General features: G+C 34.0%; 1 protein-coding gene across 3 annotated transcripts in view; it reads right to left on the bottom strand.

The window, feature by feature from the left end:
- Nucleotides 1-22,522, bottom strand: part of MON2 (MON2 homolog, regulator of endosome-to-Golgi trafficking) — a 103,881-nt gene that overhangs the window by 42,787 nt on the left and 38,572 nt on the right. For all 3 annotated transcript variants that reach the window (XM_026001794.2, XM_026001796.2, XM_072743131.1), the window contains 13 exons: nt 19,992-20,116; nt 19,472-19,608; nt 17,802-17,955; nt 12,001-12,233; nt 10,155-10,236; nt 9,390-9,574; nt 7,880-7,992; nt 6,705-6,809; nt 6,235-6,315; nt 6,083-6,156; nt 5,907-5,997; nt 1,850-1,951; nt 250-360 (listed from right to left, as the gene is read on the bottom strand). In XM_026001794.2, coding sequence (XP_025857579.1) covers nt 250-360; nt 1,850-1,951; nt 5,907-5,997; nt 6,083-6,156; nt 6,235-6,315; nt 6,705-6,809; nt 7,880-7,992; nt 9,390-9,574; nt 10,155-10,236; nt 12,001-12,233; nt 17,802-17,955; nt 19,472-19,608; nt 19,992-20,116 — 1,593 coding nt within the window. The remainder of the gene's footprint in view (nt 1-249; nt 361-1,849; nt 1,952-5,906; nt 5,998-6,082; nt 6,157-6,234; nt 6,316-6,704; nt 6,810-7,879; nt 7,993-9,389; nt 9,575-10,154; nt 10,237-12,000; nt 12,234-17,801; nt 17,956-19,471; nt 19,609-19,991; nt 20,117-22,522) is intronic.

Raw genomic sequence — 22,522 nt, 5'->3', positions numbered from 1 at the left:
GGAGAGGATGATTTTATATTAAGAATTTAAGGGGATCCCTGGATGGCGCAGCGGTTTGGCGCCTGCCTTTGGCCCAGGGCGCGATCCTGGAGACCCAGGATTGAATCCCACGTTGGGCTCCCGGTGCATGGAGCCTGCTTCTCCCTCTGCCTGTGTCCCTGACTCTCTTTTCTCTCTCTCTCTCTCTGTGACTATCATAAATAAATAAAAATTAAAAAAAAAAAAAGAATTAAAAAAATTTTTTTTTACCTGGTTTTGTGAAAGTGGAGGATCATGGTTAAACGTTAATCCTGCTTTAATAAGTGAAGTTAAAGCTTCTGCTCCCCATTCTCTCATTCGAGAGTTTGGATGCTGACAGACCTGGAGACAAAACATTGAATAAAAATTAAATATTCAATTTGTATACTTAAGCTCACACATCAATTTGAGAAAAAAATTAAAACATTATTTTTGGGGTTTTTTTCCATTTAAAAAATTATATCAACTGTTCATCAATAATGGCTGAATGAAAAATTATATCTAGAATGTAAGTAAGCTTACCTTCTGTATAAGAGGCATAGGAAGCAAGAGAGAGAAGATAAAAGATGAAACTAAGCAAGTCATAGAAAAAAAGGACTTTATAAAAGTAAATTATGTCCTCAGAGTAAACAAAAGAAGCAAGCTAACACTAAGGTTCCTAATTAGGCACACCCTCACAATCAAATTCTGTGCTAAAATCTTAACTTTTTTGTGCAATTTGATGAGAAAGTCTGTGATAAAGAAATCTGCATATATCCTTTAATAATTCATAAAAGCAATTTCAATAAAATGGAAAAAAATAAAAGGACAAGCACATTTTTTTTTTAAATTAAGAATACCTTTCCCAGCTTACTAAAGTAATACAAAATGATCCTGGTAACCTAAGCCTAAAGCAACATAAACATGTATACTGACAGAAGCAGCTGTTACTGAGATGTAGCTAATTATTACCAATCATTCAAACTTGGACACAAGAGTATACAAATTCAGATGAAATTCCCTGGTACTATCTAGAATTAGTGCTACCAAACAGGCTTTTCCCTCTGCAGAAGAGCTATCTCAGAATCACAGAAAAGGTTGTAAAGAAGTGTTTACGGAACCCCTGGGTGGCTCAGTGGTTGAGCGTCTGTCTGCCTTTGGCTTGGGGTGTGATCCGGGATCTGGGATTGAGTCCCATAGTGGGATCCTTGCAGTGAGCCTGCTTCTCCCTCTGCCTGTGTCTCTGACCCACCCCCTGTCTCTCATGAATAAATAAATACAATCTTAAAAAAAAAAAAAAAAAAAAAGCAGCAGTGTTTACTACTAACTCTCAGCCCCAACTGCCTTTAAGTTTCAGAACTAGTTAAAACTGAGGTGGATCAAGAAACTGTATAACAAAAGAAAGAAGTCCCAAGCTAACAGCTGAAGGAGTCTTCAGAGATTTCACTGATATATCACCCATTTTTTTTCAGCCAAAACACCCAACCTATTTCCTCACCAAAGCAGTTTTTTTTTTAAAGATTTTATTTATTTATTTATTCATGAGAGACAGAGAGAGAGGCAGAGACACAGGCAGAGGGAAAAGCAGGCTCCATGCAGGGAGCCTGATGTGGGACTCGATCCCAGGTCTCCAGGATCACGTCCTGGGCTGAAGGCAGGTGCTAAACCACTGAGCCACCCAGGGATCCCCAAAGCAGTTATTATAAAACTTTAGTCGTTGATAAATTATATAGATATAAGTACAAGGAAAAAAAGTTACTACTGATTTTTCATATAGTTATCCAGAATCATTAAGTTAATGTGTGTCTCTTTATTCTTAACAAAAGTACAATATCTAAGAAAAAGCAGTTACCTCAAGTAGATGGCCAGTTAGAGGTCTCCAAAGAATTTCTATTCGATGCATGTTAACTAGACCCGTTTCTAACAATTTGGCAACAGCAAAAAGAGATGGTTCCTAAAGAAAAAACATATTGTATTTTGATATTATATTATATATTATATTGTATTTGAATTTTTAGTACTTCAATTGTACATAAAACTGACAATACTCTGAAAAGCATGATTATAATACATAATTAGTATAGAGTTAGCGATAATTAGAACCTCAGTTATCCTGAGACAAGCCTTCTGCCCACCATCAAGCATCCAGAATAGCTCCTAATTGGAAAATTTGGTTAGGAAGAGAATACCTTCATGACAAAATGAAAAATTCAGTGCTTATTCCAGATACACAGAATGGCCTGTCTTCTGACCAGAAGGAAAGATGCATTCCACCACAGACTAAACTGTCCCCCTAAAACTCCTATGTTCAAATCCTAACCACCAAGTTGATGGTAACTGGAGATAAAATCTTTATGGGGTAATTATGGTTAAGAGGTCATAAGGGTGAAACTGGTAAGGCAGGATTAATGTCTAAAAAGAAGAGACACCAGAGCACTTGCTAGCATGCTCCTGAGCACTTCTCCTCTAACACATATGAGGACATAGTGAGAAGGCATCTATCTTTCAAGCCAGGAAAAGCCCTCACTAGAACCTTATGCCAGCATCTAGATCTTAGACTTGCAGTCTCCGGAATTGTAGAAAATACATTTCTGTAGTTCAAACCACCACGTCTGTGATAATTTGTTAAAGCAGTCCAGGTAGACTAATATATATTCTTATCAGAGTATTCTTCAAATGTCCAGGTTTTATGTGTGAATATCAGGAAGCAGGGAAAAAGCAAAAAGAAGATAGCAGAGACCAGGGGAAAGTCAGGATGAAGTCAGGAATATGGCAGATATCAGAGTTATCAGTTTAGACACTAACACAAAAGTAGCAGATATAGAAGACAAACCCCTCTCCTCGGCTGCTGGCATTTCACCCACTAGAAAGGGAACTAGTATTGTTTTGATACAAATATGGTCAGGATGATCCTTCCTGCATGTGCTAATGTTGTGGGCACCTTAAAAATCTGTGTGGTAGAATCTTGTATCATTGTAGAAACAGCATAAGTGGTTAAAACTGATACCTGTGAAGTTTTATTTCAACCTTACCACTTAATAGGTATGTAACTTTGATTAAATTACTGTATTTCCATTGTTTTTTTAATCTATAAAATGAAGATATAATATACAGAAACAACCACATTAAAAGCATCTGGCACATACTAAGTCCCCATAAATGCTGCCTCATATTGTTTCCTCCTCCTCCTCCTGCTTATTGTAACCAGGATGTACACAGGAATCATGTGGCATTTTAAAAAAAATGTACAGATGTCCATGCTTCATAATCGAAGAATTTTATTCAGGAAGCCTAGAATAAAGTTTTGGCATTTTATCTTTTAAAAGTGCTACAGCACACATTGATGCACATAAAAGTTAGAGCCATTAGTGACATGGTTAAGAGTAAAGCTCTAGAATGAGGCACATGCAGGTTCAAATCCAAGCTCTAACATTTACTAAATAGGTGATCTCAGGTAGGCTGGTTATTTTTATTTTTCATCTGTAAAAAAGAGGATATTACCACCAAACCTCACCAAGTAGTTTTAAATGATTAAATAAAAAAATGTAAGTGCCTGCCATATAGTAAACTATGAACAACTGGTTTTTTATTTTTGCCATTGTATACTGAGCTTGGTAATGTCTCCACAAGCATCATCAACTCCCACCTTCTAGTAGGGAAGAATTTGCAAACTTTACCATAAGCTACTTCCTCAACACATTAGCACAAATTCCTGAAAAGAGGACCAAATAATGAGATGACTGGTCACTGTAAAGCCACAATAAAGAACATTGATATTTATATCTTTAATCCTTAGACTATTTAACTCACTCAGAAGAGCTGACACTAATAAGTATTTTTTAACAATGAAGAAAATTATACAAGTTTCTACTTATTTTAACACCTGCATATTTTGTTATAACTTCTACATAGAGAAGGCACAACTGAATAATAAACTGTTTTATGCTTCCATTTAAAAACTTTTTTTTAAGATTTTATTTATTTATTCATAAGAAACAGAGAGAAAGGGGGGTAGAGACACAGGCAGAGGGAGAAGCAGGCTCCATGCAGGGAGCCCAACATAGGACTCGATCCCAGGTCTTTAGGATCATGCCCTAGGCCAAAGGCAGTGCTAAACCGCTGAGCCACCCGGGCTGCCCTAAAAACGTTTTATACTTAAATATCCTTATAAACTTTTATTTCCCTTCCACATTTACGACTTCACTTTACAAAATTAAACTCTTTAATAGAGCAATGAAAATCTATTCTCAGGAACATAATTCTCTATCCAATGCATTCATATTCTCTCAACATTTGTTCCCTCTAAGCCTCCTTGAAATATCACATCTGCTCCTACCACTCTCTTGAAATTTAATTCTTTCAGGTTAACTATAAACTAATAATAATCAAATTTCCTATTTCTTCTCAATTTTCATTGTTCTTGACTTCTTATAACATTTTTCTCTTTTGATTTCCACAAACCTGCCCTTTTCTAACTCATACCAGTCCTTCAATATCCAAGTCCAATCACAAACTAATTTATCTTGATTAATCTTAATTCTTCTCGTAGAAATATGCACTAAAAGTATCTTCCATAACAGGACATAAAGGATTTATAAAATAAATTTCATATCACTTAGTAACTATGATTTTATCTAAACTCATACTACTTTAACTACTACTTAACCATGAGCCAAGTAGTTTACATGCTGTTAGCAAGTAAAAATCGTCTATTTTCTTTATATTTCCTAGCAGAATATCATGTACATAGTAAACATACTGTGGTTACTGAGTTAATAATACATAAATTCTCAAGATATTACCACAGAAACTTGCTCAGATTCTATTAAGGTACTCTATTAAAAATATATTTGTGTGTTAAGAGTTCATCTTAAAGATGTAGGATTATTAAAGATATCAAGAAATTGATTACTTCACTATATTTTCTATTACTCTTGCCGTACACTATATTTTGTATTACTCTTGCCTATATTTTGCATTACTCTCACCTTAATTTGGAGTAAACTATAGTACGTATTTTCAAACACCTGAATGTTTATGTAATTCTCTAGCTATGTGCTATAATATACAAAACTGACCTTATCAGTTACTCTTTAAATCAGTCTTACAGAAAAAAAAAACCACATTATAATTTAGGACTAGGCGAGCAATATAATTTTGGACTTACAAGTATATGCTAAACAAGTTAGAAATTCTCTGCTTTTTAATCATGTTCTGGGTATCTTCTTCACTTACTTGTAAATGGTTACACTATACTTATTTTAAACAGAGAAAGCATTTTATTTTAAATAATTTCTAAAGTATAAATCAATCCATATATTCCTGTGCTTTCCAAGTATAACACAAAATGATATTTTGAGTACAGAAAGAGATGTTCTTGAATGTCAATATTCAAAATTACTCTTCTATTCATTCAGTCAATGAACAAAGCAAAAATTTAATTTTCAAGGTAGGGAGAATCATTACCTTTAGAAAGAAATGATTAGCTCCTTATTTTCCATCCCAACGAAGGCAAGAAAAACTGAGACATATATATATTGCTTGATTTAAATCTTGTATTGCCCCAATCATAAATTGTAATTACAAATATTATTGTGACATCTTATGGAACTCATTTATAAACGTGGTATTGTCTTTATTCTTTATTAAAATGTTTCTTAAAATTTCAGTATCCAAGAGAAATGGACATAGTTTAAAATTATAATACATATAAAACATATCACAAACCACATTATGTCCTCTTTCCTCCCCCTTCAACAAATAACCATAAATGTTTGTAAAAGCTCAACAGAGTTGAGGTAGCCTGCAAGTTAAGTATTAGTCCCACTACCAAAATACTAAGATCATAAGATCTCCTTATTTAACTCAATAATGTACCATATTTAAAACAGAAAAACAGAATATCACACCTTATTATTTCCATAGGCCATATCCATTGCTTCTAGGGATAAGGAGCAAAGTGCATTTATTAAATGATGCAATGATACGTCATCAAGATACCTATAATGAAAATGAAGAAATAAAACATTCTGATCTAAAATACACACCAATTATATATCTATCAATTTTAAAAACTGATTCTTACTGTGAGCTTTCAAACAATCTTGAAAGTATATTGGAAATCACTGGTAAATCTGTCATCACTGCTGTTGTTAGAACCTAAGAGAAGAATACAATTAAATGTAATGTATGAACATTTCAGGAAGCACAAATTGAGTAAGACTAACTAGAGCTTACTGTACTGGGTCCTTCTACAGCTCTTCCAGGTTTCAAAGCACCACCACTACTAGGCTTTAATCCCAGAATCCACACAAGATGCTGTTAAATTAAAGGAAAAAAACAAAGAAATTTTAAAAATTATAAAAATTCTAATATCTAAAACTAAAAATCAGTAGTAACTTCTAATAACTAAAATTAAAATCAGAAGGTTTCCAATAACTAAATTTAAATTAGCAATTACTATTCATATAAAATACTTCTTATACCAAGCACAGGATATAGAACTTATATCCTTTATTAAGCCATTAAGAGAAGCATTCCATCATTTTGTATGATACAAGCCATGTCTTTTTTCCTTTCTAACTTTTCCCTCTTCAAACTTTGTCTATTCTTTAAGGCCTGCCCAAAGCACCAATAGGCACTGCTTACTCTGTTAGCACTTAGCTATAAAAACAATACTGACCTCTGACCCAGAGCCTACAACATACCTGTAGAGTTGCCAAGACAAGTTGCCATGATGTTCCAAGAACAGCTCCATGGCAGTGTGCCAAGTTAAGTAAAGTCCTCATACACTGGATATTTTTGGAAGTGAGCTATGTGTATTTTAAAAAAGATATATTTGTAAGAACTGTTATTGCATTCTTGTAAAGCAGCATTATCATTTTCGAATATTTTTTTAAATAAAAAAACAAAAATATTTTAAAAATGGGTTTGGATGGTTTGGTATAGAACAAATTAATTTGCTTAAAAGTTGTGCTATCATATATATATTAGAATGTCTCATTTAAGAGATTCCAGATGGGGAAGGTTAAGTAAGGAGTTTTAACAAATAAAAGCTTACAGATTCTACTTTAAGACAAAGGCCCTTAAAGAAGTATATATATAAACAGGCATCAAGTCATATTAGTTTACATTATGATTTTGAAAATTAACCTGTGAACATATAGTAAGAGTATAACTCTTAACTGTATAAAGGACAATTTGACATTGGCCTGGAGTCACATTGGCTGAGTTCATGTCATAGAACTATCATAACAAATTAACCTCTCTACCTATCATTTCATTACTTTAGAATGTAAAGAGCTAAGGGCAATAAATCAGGTAAGACAAAACTCAATAAATATTAGCTGTCACCATCATCATCATTATTATCATCATCATGGAGAATATATTTCTTTTCATTTGGTCCTTACTACTAGTAATATACTGGAAAATAATATGTTTTAAGAGTACCATAAGAAGAAATGGCAGATCACAGTATATACTTTCCTTTTATTCCGATTCCTTCGAATTAACATTTTGTAGAAATCAAAGTTGTTCTATATCAAAAGGAAACCATGTAAACTATTTTTATTCTAGTTATATTTTTTCAGAATATATCTGTAAGATATATATTATAGCCATGACCCTTGCTTGGCTGGAGATAATCTTCTGTGATAGTTACTATTAAAAAGATGATTGAAATATATTACTCTTTAGGGGGAAAAAAAGTTGTGTTATCATAATTGCTCATGATAATGTCAATCGCTAATGTCTTCTAAAGGTATCAATCATCCAGGTAAACGAAAGTAAATAATGATAATGATAAAATTTGGCAAACACAAAAAGTGCAAAAAATGTGCTGGATAATTAGTTGGCAACCAAGTTAAGAAAAATGCTTTACCATTACTGTCCCTTGAGGCTGAACTGCCAGAGGCTGACCCACTGCCACAACTTGCTGGTGAGATTCACTTGATGGACTTATCATCATAACACTTTGACCCTGGATGGAATATGCTAGAAAACAAAGGAAAGCTTAAATAATTAAGATATATTCCTCACACTGCATCTAAACTAATGTCATATTTTATTTGTTTTGTTTTTTATTCATTTGAGAAAGAGAGAGAGAGTATGCATGAGAAGGAAGGAAAGGCAGAGGGAAAGGGATAGAGAAGTAGACTCCCCGCTGAGCAGGAAACTGATGCCGGGCTTGATTCCAGAACCCAGATATTAGGACCTGAGCTGAAGGTAAGACATTAACTGTCTGAGCCACTCAGGCACCCCAGCAATATTATTTTTAAAAACATTAATTTGATTAAGCTAAGTTCAACTATGACACTTATTTAGTTACCAATTATATGCAAACATTTTTAAAACTCAGGAGGTATAAAAGCCAAGACAAATTTGAAGTAATTCTCTTTTTTTTTAACTACTTTTTAAAAAAATTTTGTTTATCTGACACAGAGAGAGAACACAAACAGGGGAAGCAGCAGGCAGAGGGAGAGGAAGAAACAGGCTCCCTAATGAGCAGGGAGCCCAAAGCAGGGCTTGATCCCAGGACTCTGGGATCATGACCTGAACTGAAGGCAGACCATAACTCACTGAGTCAACCAGGCATCCCACTAAAGTAATTTCCTACAAAACTTTTTTAAATTAAAGACTTTGAGAGACTTCTTCACAAGCAAAATAAAATCAGAACACATTATTTATTTAACATGTATTCCCAGTGAACTTTTCTAGTTTAAAGTTAGAGGCCAATTCTCATGTTTTCGGTTTGAACACTAAATATCATTTTGAAACACATTACATGTGACAAGCTTGAGTGTTTCTAAAGTATTCAACAAGAAAAAAAAACTAAATGTTAATCTAAGTGGTTGCCTGCATTTTTGTTCTACTAGTTCCATTAAAAAAAAATAAAACCACCATTTCAACAGTATGATATAGTTTAAAAAAGACTTTCAGATTTATTTTCTTCTATCCTCAGAATTATTGTTTAAAGTTATTATTCTTGGGACACCTAAGTGGCTCAGTGCTTGAGCGCCTGCCTTTGGGTCAGGGCGTGATCCCGGATTCCCGGTTCGAGTCCCGCATTGGGCTCCTTGCGTGGAGCCTGCTTCTCCTTCTGCCTGTGTCTCTGCTTTTCTCTCTGTGTGTCTCTCATGAATAAATAAATAAAATCTTTAAAAATATATATTAAAAATAAATAAAATAAAATAAAATAATTATTCTCCCTGTACCCCACATTGTTTTAAAGACATGTAAACAATTGAAGCTCTGGGTCATTAACTTCTCACAGAAGTCACAGAGTCAATAAGTGAACCAGCAGGGGCTTGAACTCAGAATTTGTATAATCTTTTCTCCGTACCATATCACTCCACTAGATGAAGAAAACTGTGAATAAGTTAAAGTCTTACATTTGTTGGACAGTGTAGCTGCTGTGGTGGTATTCAGTACAGTAAGAGCATAATGGGGAGGCAGGGAACCTTTGCATATTGCAGTTATAAAGGCGTCTCTTGAGGTTACAAGGCCCAGTCTTCCACAAAGAGCAGCCATAGTCAGTTCAGCTTTTAAAATATTCTCAGTGGCAGCTTCATCTGTGCTAAAAAGATAAAGTATTTTATTTAATATGATTAATTTGTATTTAATTGTACTGCAAACATGACAGGGAATTAAGTATTCAGTGAAGCTATAAGAATATCTATACAAAAATATTACTGAAATCAATATACTTAAGAAAGAACTTTAATCAATATAATACCTGAAAATTTGAACTGAGTAAAAGCAATATGTAATACATATATTCGTCATAGAAGAAAATGGTCATGCACTCAAAGATTTAACTTAAAATATTAAGCATTTCAGAATCATTAAATTCTGTCATTATGGAAAAAAAAAAATCAAAGAGATTGATAGTTACCATCACTGTAAAAGTAGTAGTAAGGGTGAAGTGAAAAAGGCATTCTGTAATTTTAGGATTGTATTTTCCATTAAAACATTGTGACAACTATTCTTGTGGGGAGCAGGGCAAGAATAGGATGAAAGAGGGGGAGGTGGCAAAAAAAAAGAATAATGTTTAACTAACATTAAGAAATAATTTTAGGACCAATTTAAGTAACTATTTTAATGTTTGTTTCTAATTAACTGCCACATGCAATATAAAAATGATAAAGACTTAATACCTGGCATCAAGGAGGAGTGAGAGAGCAGCAAGTAAACCGCACCAGCAGGCATTCACCATTTCTTCCCAAACAGCTCTACTAACTTAAAGGACAAAAACATGCAATATTTCATGATCATTATAGATAGCATAGTATTTGACAACATCTCATTCTAAAACCTCCCTAGTCATTTATTACATATTCCATCAGCAACTCAATTACTAAATACTAAAGCATTAGAATTTAAAATACATTGGAATAAATGAAACTTAATAACCACACCAGAGTTTCAGAATTCAAAAAGTCTTTAAACTAAGTTGCCTTAAAATATCCATTGTAGGATCTTTCAGTACACAAGCTAACTGATAGCTGTATATGTGTATGTGTGTGTATGTATTTATGTATGGGTAATCCAAGTTCCGTTTCCCTTCCCCCTTCAATGGCTTCCAGCCGCTGTGACAAGCTAGAAATGTAGTGTAATAAGCTGTTCAGCCAGAAAACTGGTTTCTATACACTGGGAATTAAGCAAATGAATAAATCCACTGAATAAACTGGGACCAAGTTTCTCACTGTTGAAGAACGTAACTGCAAACATGGGAAGTTTAAAATAAGCCTTGTGCTATTAAACCAGAACTGGAGAAACTTCATTTAAGACATTTTTAGACAAATGTTTTTAAAATGTAGAGAGTATGTGCTTATGTGTGCATGTGTATGAGTGTATTTCCTTTTCAAGTAGTAAGAAGCACACTAGTGCCCATGTGTTAGTTTTGAAGTATTAAACTAAAAGGAGCGAGAGCTCCTATGAAAAATGACTGATTCCTGGGCTTGACAAGAAAGATCAAAGATGAGCTAGGAACAATTTATTTTGTTAGATACTAAGGCAGTGCTCAGACAATGATAAAAGAACACAGTGGCCAGTTTGAAAGAGGTCCCATTGGCCATATCAGGAACAATCTGAGTGTTAAACCAAATAATGATAATCATATTGTAACCTTTCAAATAAAATAAATCCAAGAATCCATACTAATTTAAATGAGTAAATTTAAAACAAAATGGGGGAGAAGGGAAAGCTCTCTTTTATAGTAGAGGTCTCAAAATATTCTTCACAAAAGTTCCTAATTAATCTTATATTGAAAAAACCAGCCAGACATCATATTAACCAAATGATAAAAGTTAACATTACCAATAATGATACATACTCATATTGTATTTTCCTGCTGTGTTGATACACTAAATATATAACGCAGCAATATTTTCTTTTTTTTTCACAGCAATATTTCTATGATAGCACTAGCAAAAATGAGTAAATTGAATCTAATTATAAGGAAACAAAAGACAAACCTAAACTGACTAACCTGCACTCTTCAAAAATGTCAAGTACATATAAGACAAAAAAAATAATAATAAATAAGTGTTCTAGATTAAAGGATAGTATAGCAATGTGGAAGTAAACTCAACGTGTGGTCCCAGAACATAAAAAACATCATTGCAGCAATTGGCAAAATTTGAATGAGGCCTGGGATTAGATAATACTGGCTTGATGCTAAATTTATGATGGGATTGTACTCTAGTTATGTTAGGAAACTTATTATTTTTAAGAAAACACTGAAGTATTAAGATGTAGTGGGGCATCATGTCTACAACTTCTCTAATATTAGAGAGTAATATTAATATTTGCATATTAATATTAGAGAATATTCAGGGAAAAAGTGCAGTGATGTATTTAATAAAATGGTAACACAAATATGGCAGTATTAACTGGGAAATCAAGGTGAAGGATACATGTGAACTTGAGTATTTCTGCAGCTTTTCTATAAATTTCAAATTATTTCAAAATTAAAATTAAAATTACAGACATCGCATATACCTATTTCCTTATCCATCTGGTCTGACGTTGACTGTAATTCTTGCTGTTCTGAAGACTGCGTTAGTGAAGAGGCTGCTTCAGTGGTAGTCTGACATTCTGTTTCAACCTCTCCTAACTCTCCTTCAATCATACTGGTGATTCCACGTACAAGGTCAAGCAAACAATGGAATGCCACAGACATAGCATAACCTTCCGGTATAGTTGGGGGCTCCACTTTGTCCAACATCTCTAGGCTGAAATTATGAAAAAAATCAGAACGCTAATTAAAAACCATGATGATGAAAATATATAAAAGTATTTCCATAATTTGTAGTTCAGAGAAGTTAAGAGCAACAAAGTACCAAAAGTGAATGGACATTATTGAATTTATTTCACTTGGAGGAGGCATCCCTTCTCAGTGTTCTAAGAAACTTAAGGATAAGAAAAATTAAGGCCTGACCACTGCCATAAGTAATTATTTTAATACTTTCCTTTTCATCTCTTACGCTAAATATGTCAATATTTTTTTAATATGTCAATATTTTAACTGCTGGTATTAGAGAAATAAAGACTTACATATAAAACAGAGTACGACTGAGTGAATTATAAAACTTCTCAAACTCTGACTCAAATTAAGGTACTTTCAAATTAAGGTACTATAAAATCAAATCAATTCTATAAACAGGAAGATATTTTCACACCAAGAATGTATTACTATGGGATACGTAGCTTATCTATTATCTCAGACACAATCTGCCAACAGGGTAAACATAATACTCAGAGCATCAATATGTCAAAGTCAAATTTTAGAGCAGTATCTACTCCATAGTTAGAACAATGCTTTCAAAAGGAAATGTAACATATCTTTTGTCTTAAATCATGGCAAATATGGAGTTACGGTTTTAAATTTCTTAAAATTGAAATCTGTCAAGATAATTCAATGGAAAAAGAACTGGTGGTACTGGAACAACTGGATATTCACATGTAAATGAATGATGGTGGATCTCTACCTCATATCATATACAAAAATTAACTCTAAATTAATCCATGACCAGGACACCTAAGTGGCTCAGTCAGTTAAGTGTCTACCTTTCACTTGGCTCATGATCTCAAGGTCCTGGGATTAAGCCACATATAGGGCTCCCTGATCAGCAGGGAGTCGGCTTCTTCCTCTCCTTCTACCCCTCTACCCATTCATGCTTGCTCTCTCCCAAAATAAAATCTTTAAAAAATAATAATAACCAATGACCTAAACATAAGCTCTAAACCTAAAAACTCTTACAGGAAAACACAGGCAAAAATCTTCAAAACCTCCTGATCTGGTAGATATGATACCAAAAGCACTAGAAACAAAAGAAAAAATGGATTAACTGAATTATTCAATATTAAAAACTACTGTGCTTCAAAGGACACTAAGAAAATGAACGGCAATCCAAAGAATAGGAAATTTTCACAAATCATATATCTGGTAAGGGACTAAAGATCCAGAATATATAAGAACACTTACAACTAAATAATAAAAGACAACCCAATTAAAAGGGAGCAAAGGATCTGAAAGGACAATTCTCCCAAGATGATATATAAACGGCCAATTAGCATACTAATGAGATACTCAATGTTATCAATATATAGAGAAATGCAAATTGAAACACAGTACAACATTTAATGTCCACTAGAATGGCTATAATCAAAAGACTATAACAATAATAAGTATTGCTGATGATGTGGAGAAACTTGAACCTCCATACACTATTGGTGGGAATGTAAAATGGTAAAATCAGCTGGGAAAATAGTTTGGAAGTTCTTCAAAGAGTTAAATATAGAGTAATATATGACTCAGCAATTCTACTCCTAGGTATATATCTATGAGAAATGAAAACATATGTCTAAGCAAAAAGTCGTACACAAATGTTCATAGCAGCATTATCTCTAAAAGCCAAAAAGTGGAAGCAATCCAAATACCCAACTGATAGATAAAATAATCCATAAATTGGAGTATTATTTAGCCATAAAAAGAAATGAAGTATTAATACATCCTACAACAAGATGAACTTCCAAAATATGCTGAGTGGGGCAGCCCCAGTGGCGCAGCGGTTTAGCACCACCTGCAGCCCAGGGTATGATCCTGGAGACTCAGTATCAAGTCCCACGTCAGGCTTCCTGCATGGAGCCTGCTCCTCCCTCTGCCTGTCTCTGCCCCCGCCCCCTCCTCTCTGAATAAATAAATAAATCTTTAAAAAAATAATATGCTGAGTGAAAGAAGCCTGAACAAAAGATTATTTATTGCATGATTACATTAATAAGAAATATCAAGAATAGGTAAGTCAGTAGAAACAAAGTAGATTAGCAGCTGGCAGGAAAATGGGAAAGGGAGAGCCAGGAATGACTGATAAGCAGTATGCGGTTTCTTTCATAAAGAAAGATCATCAAGGGGATCCCTTGGTGGCGAAGTGGTTTGGCGCCTGCCTTTGGCCCAGGGCGCGATCCTGGGGACCTGGGATCGAATCCCATGTCGGGCTCCCAGTGCATGGAGCCTGCTTCTCCCTCTGCCTATGTCTCTGCCTCTCTCTCTCACTGTGTGCCTATCATATATAAAAAAAAAAAAAGAAAGAAAGAAAGATCATCAAGGATCATAAAGAAGTCCTGGAATTAAAGGTGTTATTGCTTTATTGTTACATCAAAAATAAAATTGAAATCACTAAAGATTACAATAAGTTAATAAAAGAGATTTCCAACCTCAAACTCTAACAGTCTCTGAATCATAATCAAGATTGCAGGTAGGTAATTTATAAAGAAATGCAAAACTCAGAATAAACAACACCTATAAATAGCTATCATTTGTTGTGCAATTACTCTTGGCCTGAGACTCTAAGAGATTTTTTTATGTATACTTTCTTGTTTAACTCCTCATGAAACTCCTAAGATACAGATGATGAAACAAGGACTAAAGTGACACAGTTATCAATCAACAGTTCTTAACCCAAGTCTGACTCTAAAGCTTATCAATTTAACCCCTGGTATATGCCAATTCTGAGGATTTTAAAATTTAGGTAATCAATAAAAATATATTTATATTATTAAGAGATCTAAGCTCAAAAAAGGAAGGTAAAGTTTATGGGTTTAATTATTGCCAAGCCAACGAGCCTTTTAGAGACACACATTAAGTCTTTGAGTGCTAGGCATTTTTTTTTCATATTTCTCTTCTCAAAGAGCAAATGATCTACTGAGAAAATGCATCTAAAACAAAGAAAATAATCCTAAATACCCAAGACTCTAATCCCTAGGTTCTATGGCAAAGACTTTAAGTGTTAGAACAGTTCAGAGAAAAAGGCGATTTATGCTTATTTTTATTTATATACCACAGCCTATAACAAAGCCAACAGTGTCTTATCTCAATATTTCAGTGCTATTTTATTAGAACTAATATATAAATTCCAGTTTCAGATAAAATGTAACCCATTTTTAAAGTATTTATAAATTTAAGGTAAAGGTGCAAAACTGTCACAAGCCCAAATTTGAAAGGAGCCATTGTGTAATTAGAAAGAATGTCAACACTACTTAGTATAAACTGCTTCCATCTGTATATCACTTAAGTTTTCAAATGATTATATACTTAAAAAGTCAATAAAAACAGAATACACAATGGAGATTTATATGTATGCCTTCAAAGAAAAAAGTGAAAATAACTTTATACTGAATTTCATAACAAATGAATGAAAGATGCCAATTCAAAAGGGAGGCTTCAGTGGAAACATACTAATTCATGTACAAAAGAAAAGCAGTATTTTTAGCTATTTTTTACTTCAGAGGTGAGTAATCTCAGTGTTCATAGCACTAAAAAAAAAAAAAAATCTATGTTCCTTTAGAGATTTAGTCCTAACTTTGTATTCAAGTGAAAATAATGTGCTGTATTCAAAATAACAGTATTTAGTAGCAGAGCTAGTTAAAATCCAACTCTCTAAATTGATAAGGAATAAATTATCAATAAACAATTGGTTCAAGCTTCCATTTTAATGTTTATAAAGTTATTCATACAACTTTGCCAAGTACTTACTCCCTTGTCATTTGTCTTCCTCAAGCATACATCTTCACTATCTCCCTTTAGTTATATATTAGCTCAAACTTACATCCTCAGAGATCATTTCTGTCCCGAACTCTACCTTGGTCACTCTCTACCCCTTAATCTGTTTTGTCTTCAAAGAACTAACCCAAGGTGATATTATATGTTTATTTGAAACTTTACTATCTCACTCTCTAAAATGTAAGTTTTGTGTTGGTTTTTTTCAATTTATAAAATGAGGTGGGGAAATGTATGAGATTATCGTCTCCATCAGTGCTAGAAATCTGATTTCTTTTAAATTTGATCCTCTAGTATACTTGAGTCACTAGCCTTTGTAGCAAGCAAAAGCTTCTATGAGACTAGGTAACTTTAGTTTCTTTTAAATGAGTAAGAATATAATGAATTTTAGTTAAACATTTCAGTCCTCTATGATTCTATACTTTTATAATTTTAGGCAGAATAAAGCTGCATGGCAAAATACAATGATTATACAATGCAGACCAACATATCATATAAATTTATCATTTAACTAGTCAGAGAGCAGAGATTGAGTACATGGGTAAAGGGGACTAGAAGACACTGGCCTCCAGTTATGGAATGAGCAAGTGATGGGAATAAAAGTTATAGCATAAGAAGTGTGGTCAATGATATTGTAACAGTGATGTAACAGGACAGATGGCAGCTACATTTGTCGTGAACACAACATAATGTAGAAACTCGTAAAATTATGTTGTATAATACACCTGAAACTTACCTAATGTGTCAACTATACTCAAATTTAAATAAACAAACAACAGTCAGAGCCTGTGCTTCACACTTTGAGTTTTGATTTACAATCATTAGAAGAGTGTTTTAATTATACATGCCAAGCACTCAAAATGTATAGTTGACTGCCTGCCTCACAGTAAGTGCAGTAGTGTTAAATCTACATAGAGTTAATAGCTTTATTTCTGTAGCACTGTTGTTCACTCTGACTCAAGAAAAATCAACAATACACTGTCAAATATGTATTTGTTAAGCTGAAATGGCTAATGACAATAAAAATAACACGTATGTTGGGATCCCTGGGTGGTTCAGCGGTTTGGTGCCTGCCTTCAGCCCAGGGCGTGATCCTGGAGTACCGGGATCAAGTCCCGCATCAGGCTCCCTGCATAGAGCCTGCTTCTCCCTCTGCCTATGTCTCTCTCTCTCTGTGTCTCTCTTGAATAAATAAATAAAATCTTAAAAAAAAAAAATAACATGTATGTAATCCATTAAATACTTTAAGTTAATTAGACTAAAAGTACTGTGTGTTAAACTCTAAAAACATAATTAGCTACACAGTTAAAGTAACTCTTCTCACCTATAAAATCTTGAAAGGTAGATATATTATTACTCTCACTTTATAGGTGAAGAAACTGAGATTTTACAAAAGGTTAACTAATTTGCTTCTGATAACTCAGTATTAGAAGATCTAAGTCCAAAGTCATATATTTAAATCAAAAAGCCATACAGAGCAGCTGAATAGGTCCTCAGGTAAAGAAACCACATCTTGTTTCACAATGCCGTTAACACTAACACATCAACAAACAGTACAAAAGAAAACAAAATCCAATCCTTGGTAAAATTCTCAAAATATGACAAGAGAAAATTAGTTCTAAATTGCATTAGTTCAAATTGCATTACTAGGCTTAAAATTCAAAGCATAATGCAGAGAGAAAGATTTTAAGATAAAACAATCCCAATGACATCATTTATTACAAAATAAACTACTACTACTTACTAGGTGGCTTTTGCACTGCCTTGTACTGTTATAGTCAGAATAGGAATCCAAGTTCCTCTATATTCAAATGCTGGTAGCAAAGTAACACCTCCACCAATCCCCAACATTCCTGAGTTAGCTGGTGTTGAGACAGGGCCACCTGAGTTATTGTTTCCTTTTAAATAAGGGGAAGACAGCAAAGATACCAATTTACTAATTACAAATCAATAATACTCAAATATCTGGCAATTAAAAAAAAACTGTTCTACAGGAATGGATACTGCACAAATAAATAAGTTTATCAATCCTGTTTTGGCTATTAGAGAGTCTATTTCCTTAGAACACCAGTTCCTTTTTTATAAAAAAGGTACTAATAAAAAACTACCAAGAAATTTTCTAATATAGGGCAGCCTGGGTGGCTCAGCTATTTAGTGCTGCCTTCAGCCCATGGCATGATCCTGGAGACCCGGGATCGAGTCCCATGTCAGGTTCCCTGCATGGAGCCTACTTCTCCCTCTGCATGTCTCTCTCTCTCTCTCTCTCTCTCTCTCTCATGAATAAATAAAATCTTAAAAAAAAAAGAAGAAAATTTTCTAATATACCTTTCGTTAAACCATCTTTTTATCAGAGGTGAAAATAAAGAATTAAGAAACCATTAATTAGATAGTAAATAGTGGAAGATAGAGAAGGCAAAGAGAAACAAGAAGTCATACACTGATCTCCAAAGAAGCTTAAATCAAGTTTACCTATTTTGTTAAAAGAGAGACTGATATATTCATTTGGAGAATATAAAAATAGTGAAAGGGAATAAAGGGGAAAGGAGAAAAAAATGAGTGGGAAATATCAGAAAGGGAGACAGAACATGAGAGACTCCTAACTCTGGAAAACAAACTAGGGGTGGTGGAAGGGGAGGTGGGTGGGGAGTGCGGGTGACCGGGTGACGGGCACTGAGGTGGGCACTTGATGGGATGAGCACTGGGTGTTATTCTATATGTTGGCAAATTGAACACCAATAAAAAATAAATTTATAAAAAAAAAATAAGCAGAGAGTAGCTTTTGCACAGAGCTACTATGCTAAAACTGTAGTCCTGGGATGGAAATTTAAGATATGCAGACCTCACTACTTACAAAATGACATTTGTAAATAATAAAAGTTTTATACAATGTTAAAAAAAAAAAAAAAAAAAGAGAGAGAGAGAGAGACTAATAGACCTCCTAAGGTGGTGAACCAGATTCTTTAAAGAGAGGCACAAAATGAAAATTCTTTTCTTTAAAAAAAAAAAAAAAAGATTTTATTTACTTACTTGAGAGAGAGAACAACAGAGGGAGCACAGGCAGAGGGGAGCAGAGGGAGAAGAAGCAGACATGGGGCTCAATCCCAGGACCCCGGGATCATGATCTGAGCAGAAGGCAGACGCTTAACTGACTGAGATACCCAGGTGCCCCAAAATGAAGATTCTTCTAAAATGAGGATAAGTATCTAACGTCTTATTCTTATGTGAGAAACAAAGTATATCAGAGAAGGAAACATATTCTGGAAAGATAAACACAGTTGCCTCAATGAGACTGAATATTACATTTAGGTAATCCAAATTTCTCTAGTCACAAAATTTCTATAAAATATCCTCTCAGAATAGTAAATATAGTAAATCATAGCAGAATATAAAAACAAAATATGAATTAGCTTTTACCAGCTTGGTTTGTTGTAGCAGGATTTCCAGTAGGAGGGACAAGAAACAACGACTGAATAAAAGATCCCAGAGCATTCACGATATCACGAAAAACCTTGGTAGAATGTTGTTTCATATCATAGGACTGACAAAATGACCTGTAAAATTTTAAATGTTTCTGAGAAAAATATTTGAACATATTAAAAATTTTTAACATTTTTTATAGTAAGTGATGTTGATATATCAGTCTGAATGCTATACTTAAAACTTCATCACACCTGATTTTACTAAGTTAGTACAAAGGTTCAGGCTGAGAACATCTTGGCCATATTAACCAATATATTTGGGTTGATAGCAATTACTACCAATATTTTTTGCCCATCTCTCAGTTGTTTTCCATACTCACACTACTACCCCTCCATATACATACAATATTCAATTTTCTGTTTAGAAATCATTAATATTTGGGAATAAATACTTAAACTGTTCCTACTAGCAAATATTAACTTATGTATTTAACAAAATATTGCTGAGGTTTTACCTTAATAGCTGAGGTTGCACACAGAGTCTGTGTATTGATTCTACTGCAACAGCTCGTAGCCACTGTGGTTTATCTGCATCCAAAAATTTCACCAGGAGTGACAGAAATATCTCACATTCAGTTACCTAAAAAGTATAAGACTTTTAAAATATTATTTCTTAAATCTAAGATGAGAATTTACAAATTACATTCCTGTTCTTAGTGTTATGGGCAAACCAATAAAACCTACTAATTTTAAATAAATTAAAATTCTTGTAATAAATTAAAATTCTTAATGGGAAGTAGAGAAAAAGAAGGGAAAAGCAGTTCTTTAGGGAAAAACTAATAGTATAAACCATCAATCTCTGTCTACAACCCTGAAAACACACGCAAGTGATCTGCTAACATGGTTAATCTTTTACCCTTACTCTTTAGAAAGCACTATGCACTATCCCACCATCCTCATTCCGGCAGGAAGCATATATCATGTAAACTGCTGACAGGATGTGTGTTCTACTCTTCAATAATACCACAAGTTTTTCCATACGTTCTTTTGCTGTTTAAACAAAAAAGCAATAAGCCTAAGCAAGTTTAATCTATATCTTCTAGTAGGAAAACAAAAAGGAATGTGTAGCATAAGATACACAAAATACTTAGGATAAGTCCTGGTACATAGTTTTGCTTTATGAGTTATCATTACTGTTATTATTAATGTAAGCCATCTCCTCAGCAAGCTCTTTGTAAATAAAAATGTTTGAAGCACATTCTCAACACTATGCATTAAATGTCTGACAAATGAATAAATGACCAAAAAAAAGTATAACTAGGTTTTTCAAAGGTCAATGGATTACTTCTGTTGCACAGTAACTGAGGACATAGTAGGACCTCTGGGAGCTAAGAGTGTGACATTGTGATTACTAGGCCAAACTGAACCCTCCTTTCACACCAACTGCAGCACATTATTGGACAAGTTATCTGGGGGTACCCTAAAATGAGCGAGCATCATGTGGAGCAAAAAATTTCAGGAACATAGCAGCCTTCAGGATGTTCGCCCAAAGTCTTAGCAGCTGGTATTCTCTAATGGTTTTCAGTACTGTTAACTGGATGCTTATATCTAGGACATAATCATGAGGATAAAGCAGGAGGGATCATTAAAAACTTTATCCTTGGACAGCTATGACTGCGCAAGAAGACAGAGGTTTATCACAATCCTCATCATGAGGACAGTTGAAAAACACTAGCTCAGAAATCAGATGGGCTCAGCTTCTTTACCTACCGAGTGGATGACATGCTACACAGCCTTCTTATAAATAAAGGACAAAAGTATCTACATCTTCCTGAGAAATCAAATGAGAAATCTGTAAGAATAAAAATGTCTCCTAAACATGATAAAGTGCCATGCAAATGCAGAGCATGTTATTTTTTTTCTAAACAAATGACCCTTTTAATAAAGAACTGAAAAAGAATTGTGCTGGTGACCACTGTGCAAGTTGTATCTACTATAGATTTTTAACATTAGTGGGTCATCCAAATGTATACTACCTATTTTAGAGTGAAAGTAAAATATAAATGTAGTAGAACTGAAGGTTCATCAGCTAAGTTTTGAGGCCAGAAAAAAGGGTTCTCATAAACATCATTATATCACAGCCAGAGGCAATACTGTTCTAAAACTTGCCTTGAAGAGTGTATCATTTTCTCTCCTATGGGAGATGGACTACAACATGTATCAATCAATTTATACTGTAGCCACTACAACCTTGTGATGTGGGTAAAGGAGAGCCTCCTCCTGAGGTCTGGAACTTTGCTCTCCCTTCCTCCTTTCTTGCCAAGTATGAAAGTCTGATCAGAGAACTCATGTTGAGGTCATTGAATTATTCTTAAGGACATGAATGGAGTGTGCCTGTTGTGCATCAGTTAAGCCTTTTCCCCAAGAGGTTAAACTCAGGGGGAAACAGGTATTAAGACTGGTATCTATGGCCTAAGTCCAATTCCTTGTGGCATGAAGATACTTCATGAACTCCATTATACCACCATAAAGAGTGATGAATGCTTTTGAATTCCTACAGTCCTCAGGTAATGCACAGTAGTCAAGAGACAAATGATGCTTAAGATTAATCAAAGCCATCCTGGTAGAATTTCTAATCACAGTATTACATAGATTTCTTCTGATAAGGGATTATTACATAATAATATACGTAAGATAACTGTTGGCTTAGGACACAATAAAGAGACGCAGGAGTCTATCTCTCAAGGGCTGATAAGAGTTAATAACCCTATAGCTAATGGATTTGTTAGTGCTAAGATCCTTTGTTGGAGACATCTATGTGAAGAAGTGGAAAATTAAGTTGGGTAAGCCAATTTAGCCCCATTTATTCCTTTTTAAAAGCAGTGAGTCAAAGGCAGAAGAGAGATATGCTGGCCACTTATAATTAAGTTTCATAAATTCCTTAAACATATCTTCCTTAAAAAGATTATCTGGGCACAAAGCCTAAAATAAATGATTCAGAAAACAGAGAAGCACCTAGCTCAGATGATAAAAAAAAGAGAAAGAA

Source organism: Vulpes vulpes, chromosome 16 (assembly GCF_048418805.1).
Source record: "Vulpes vulpes isolate BD-2025 chromosome 16, VulVul3, whole genome shotgun sequence".
Lineage (NCBI taxonomy): Eukaryota > Metazoa > Chordata > Mammalia > Carnivora > Canidae > Vulpes > Vulpes vulpes.
This window is presented reverse-complemented; position numbering and strand designations above follow the sequence as displayed.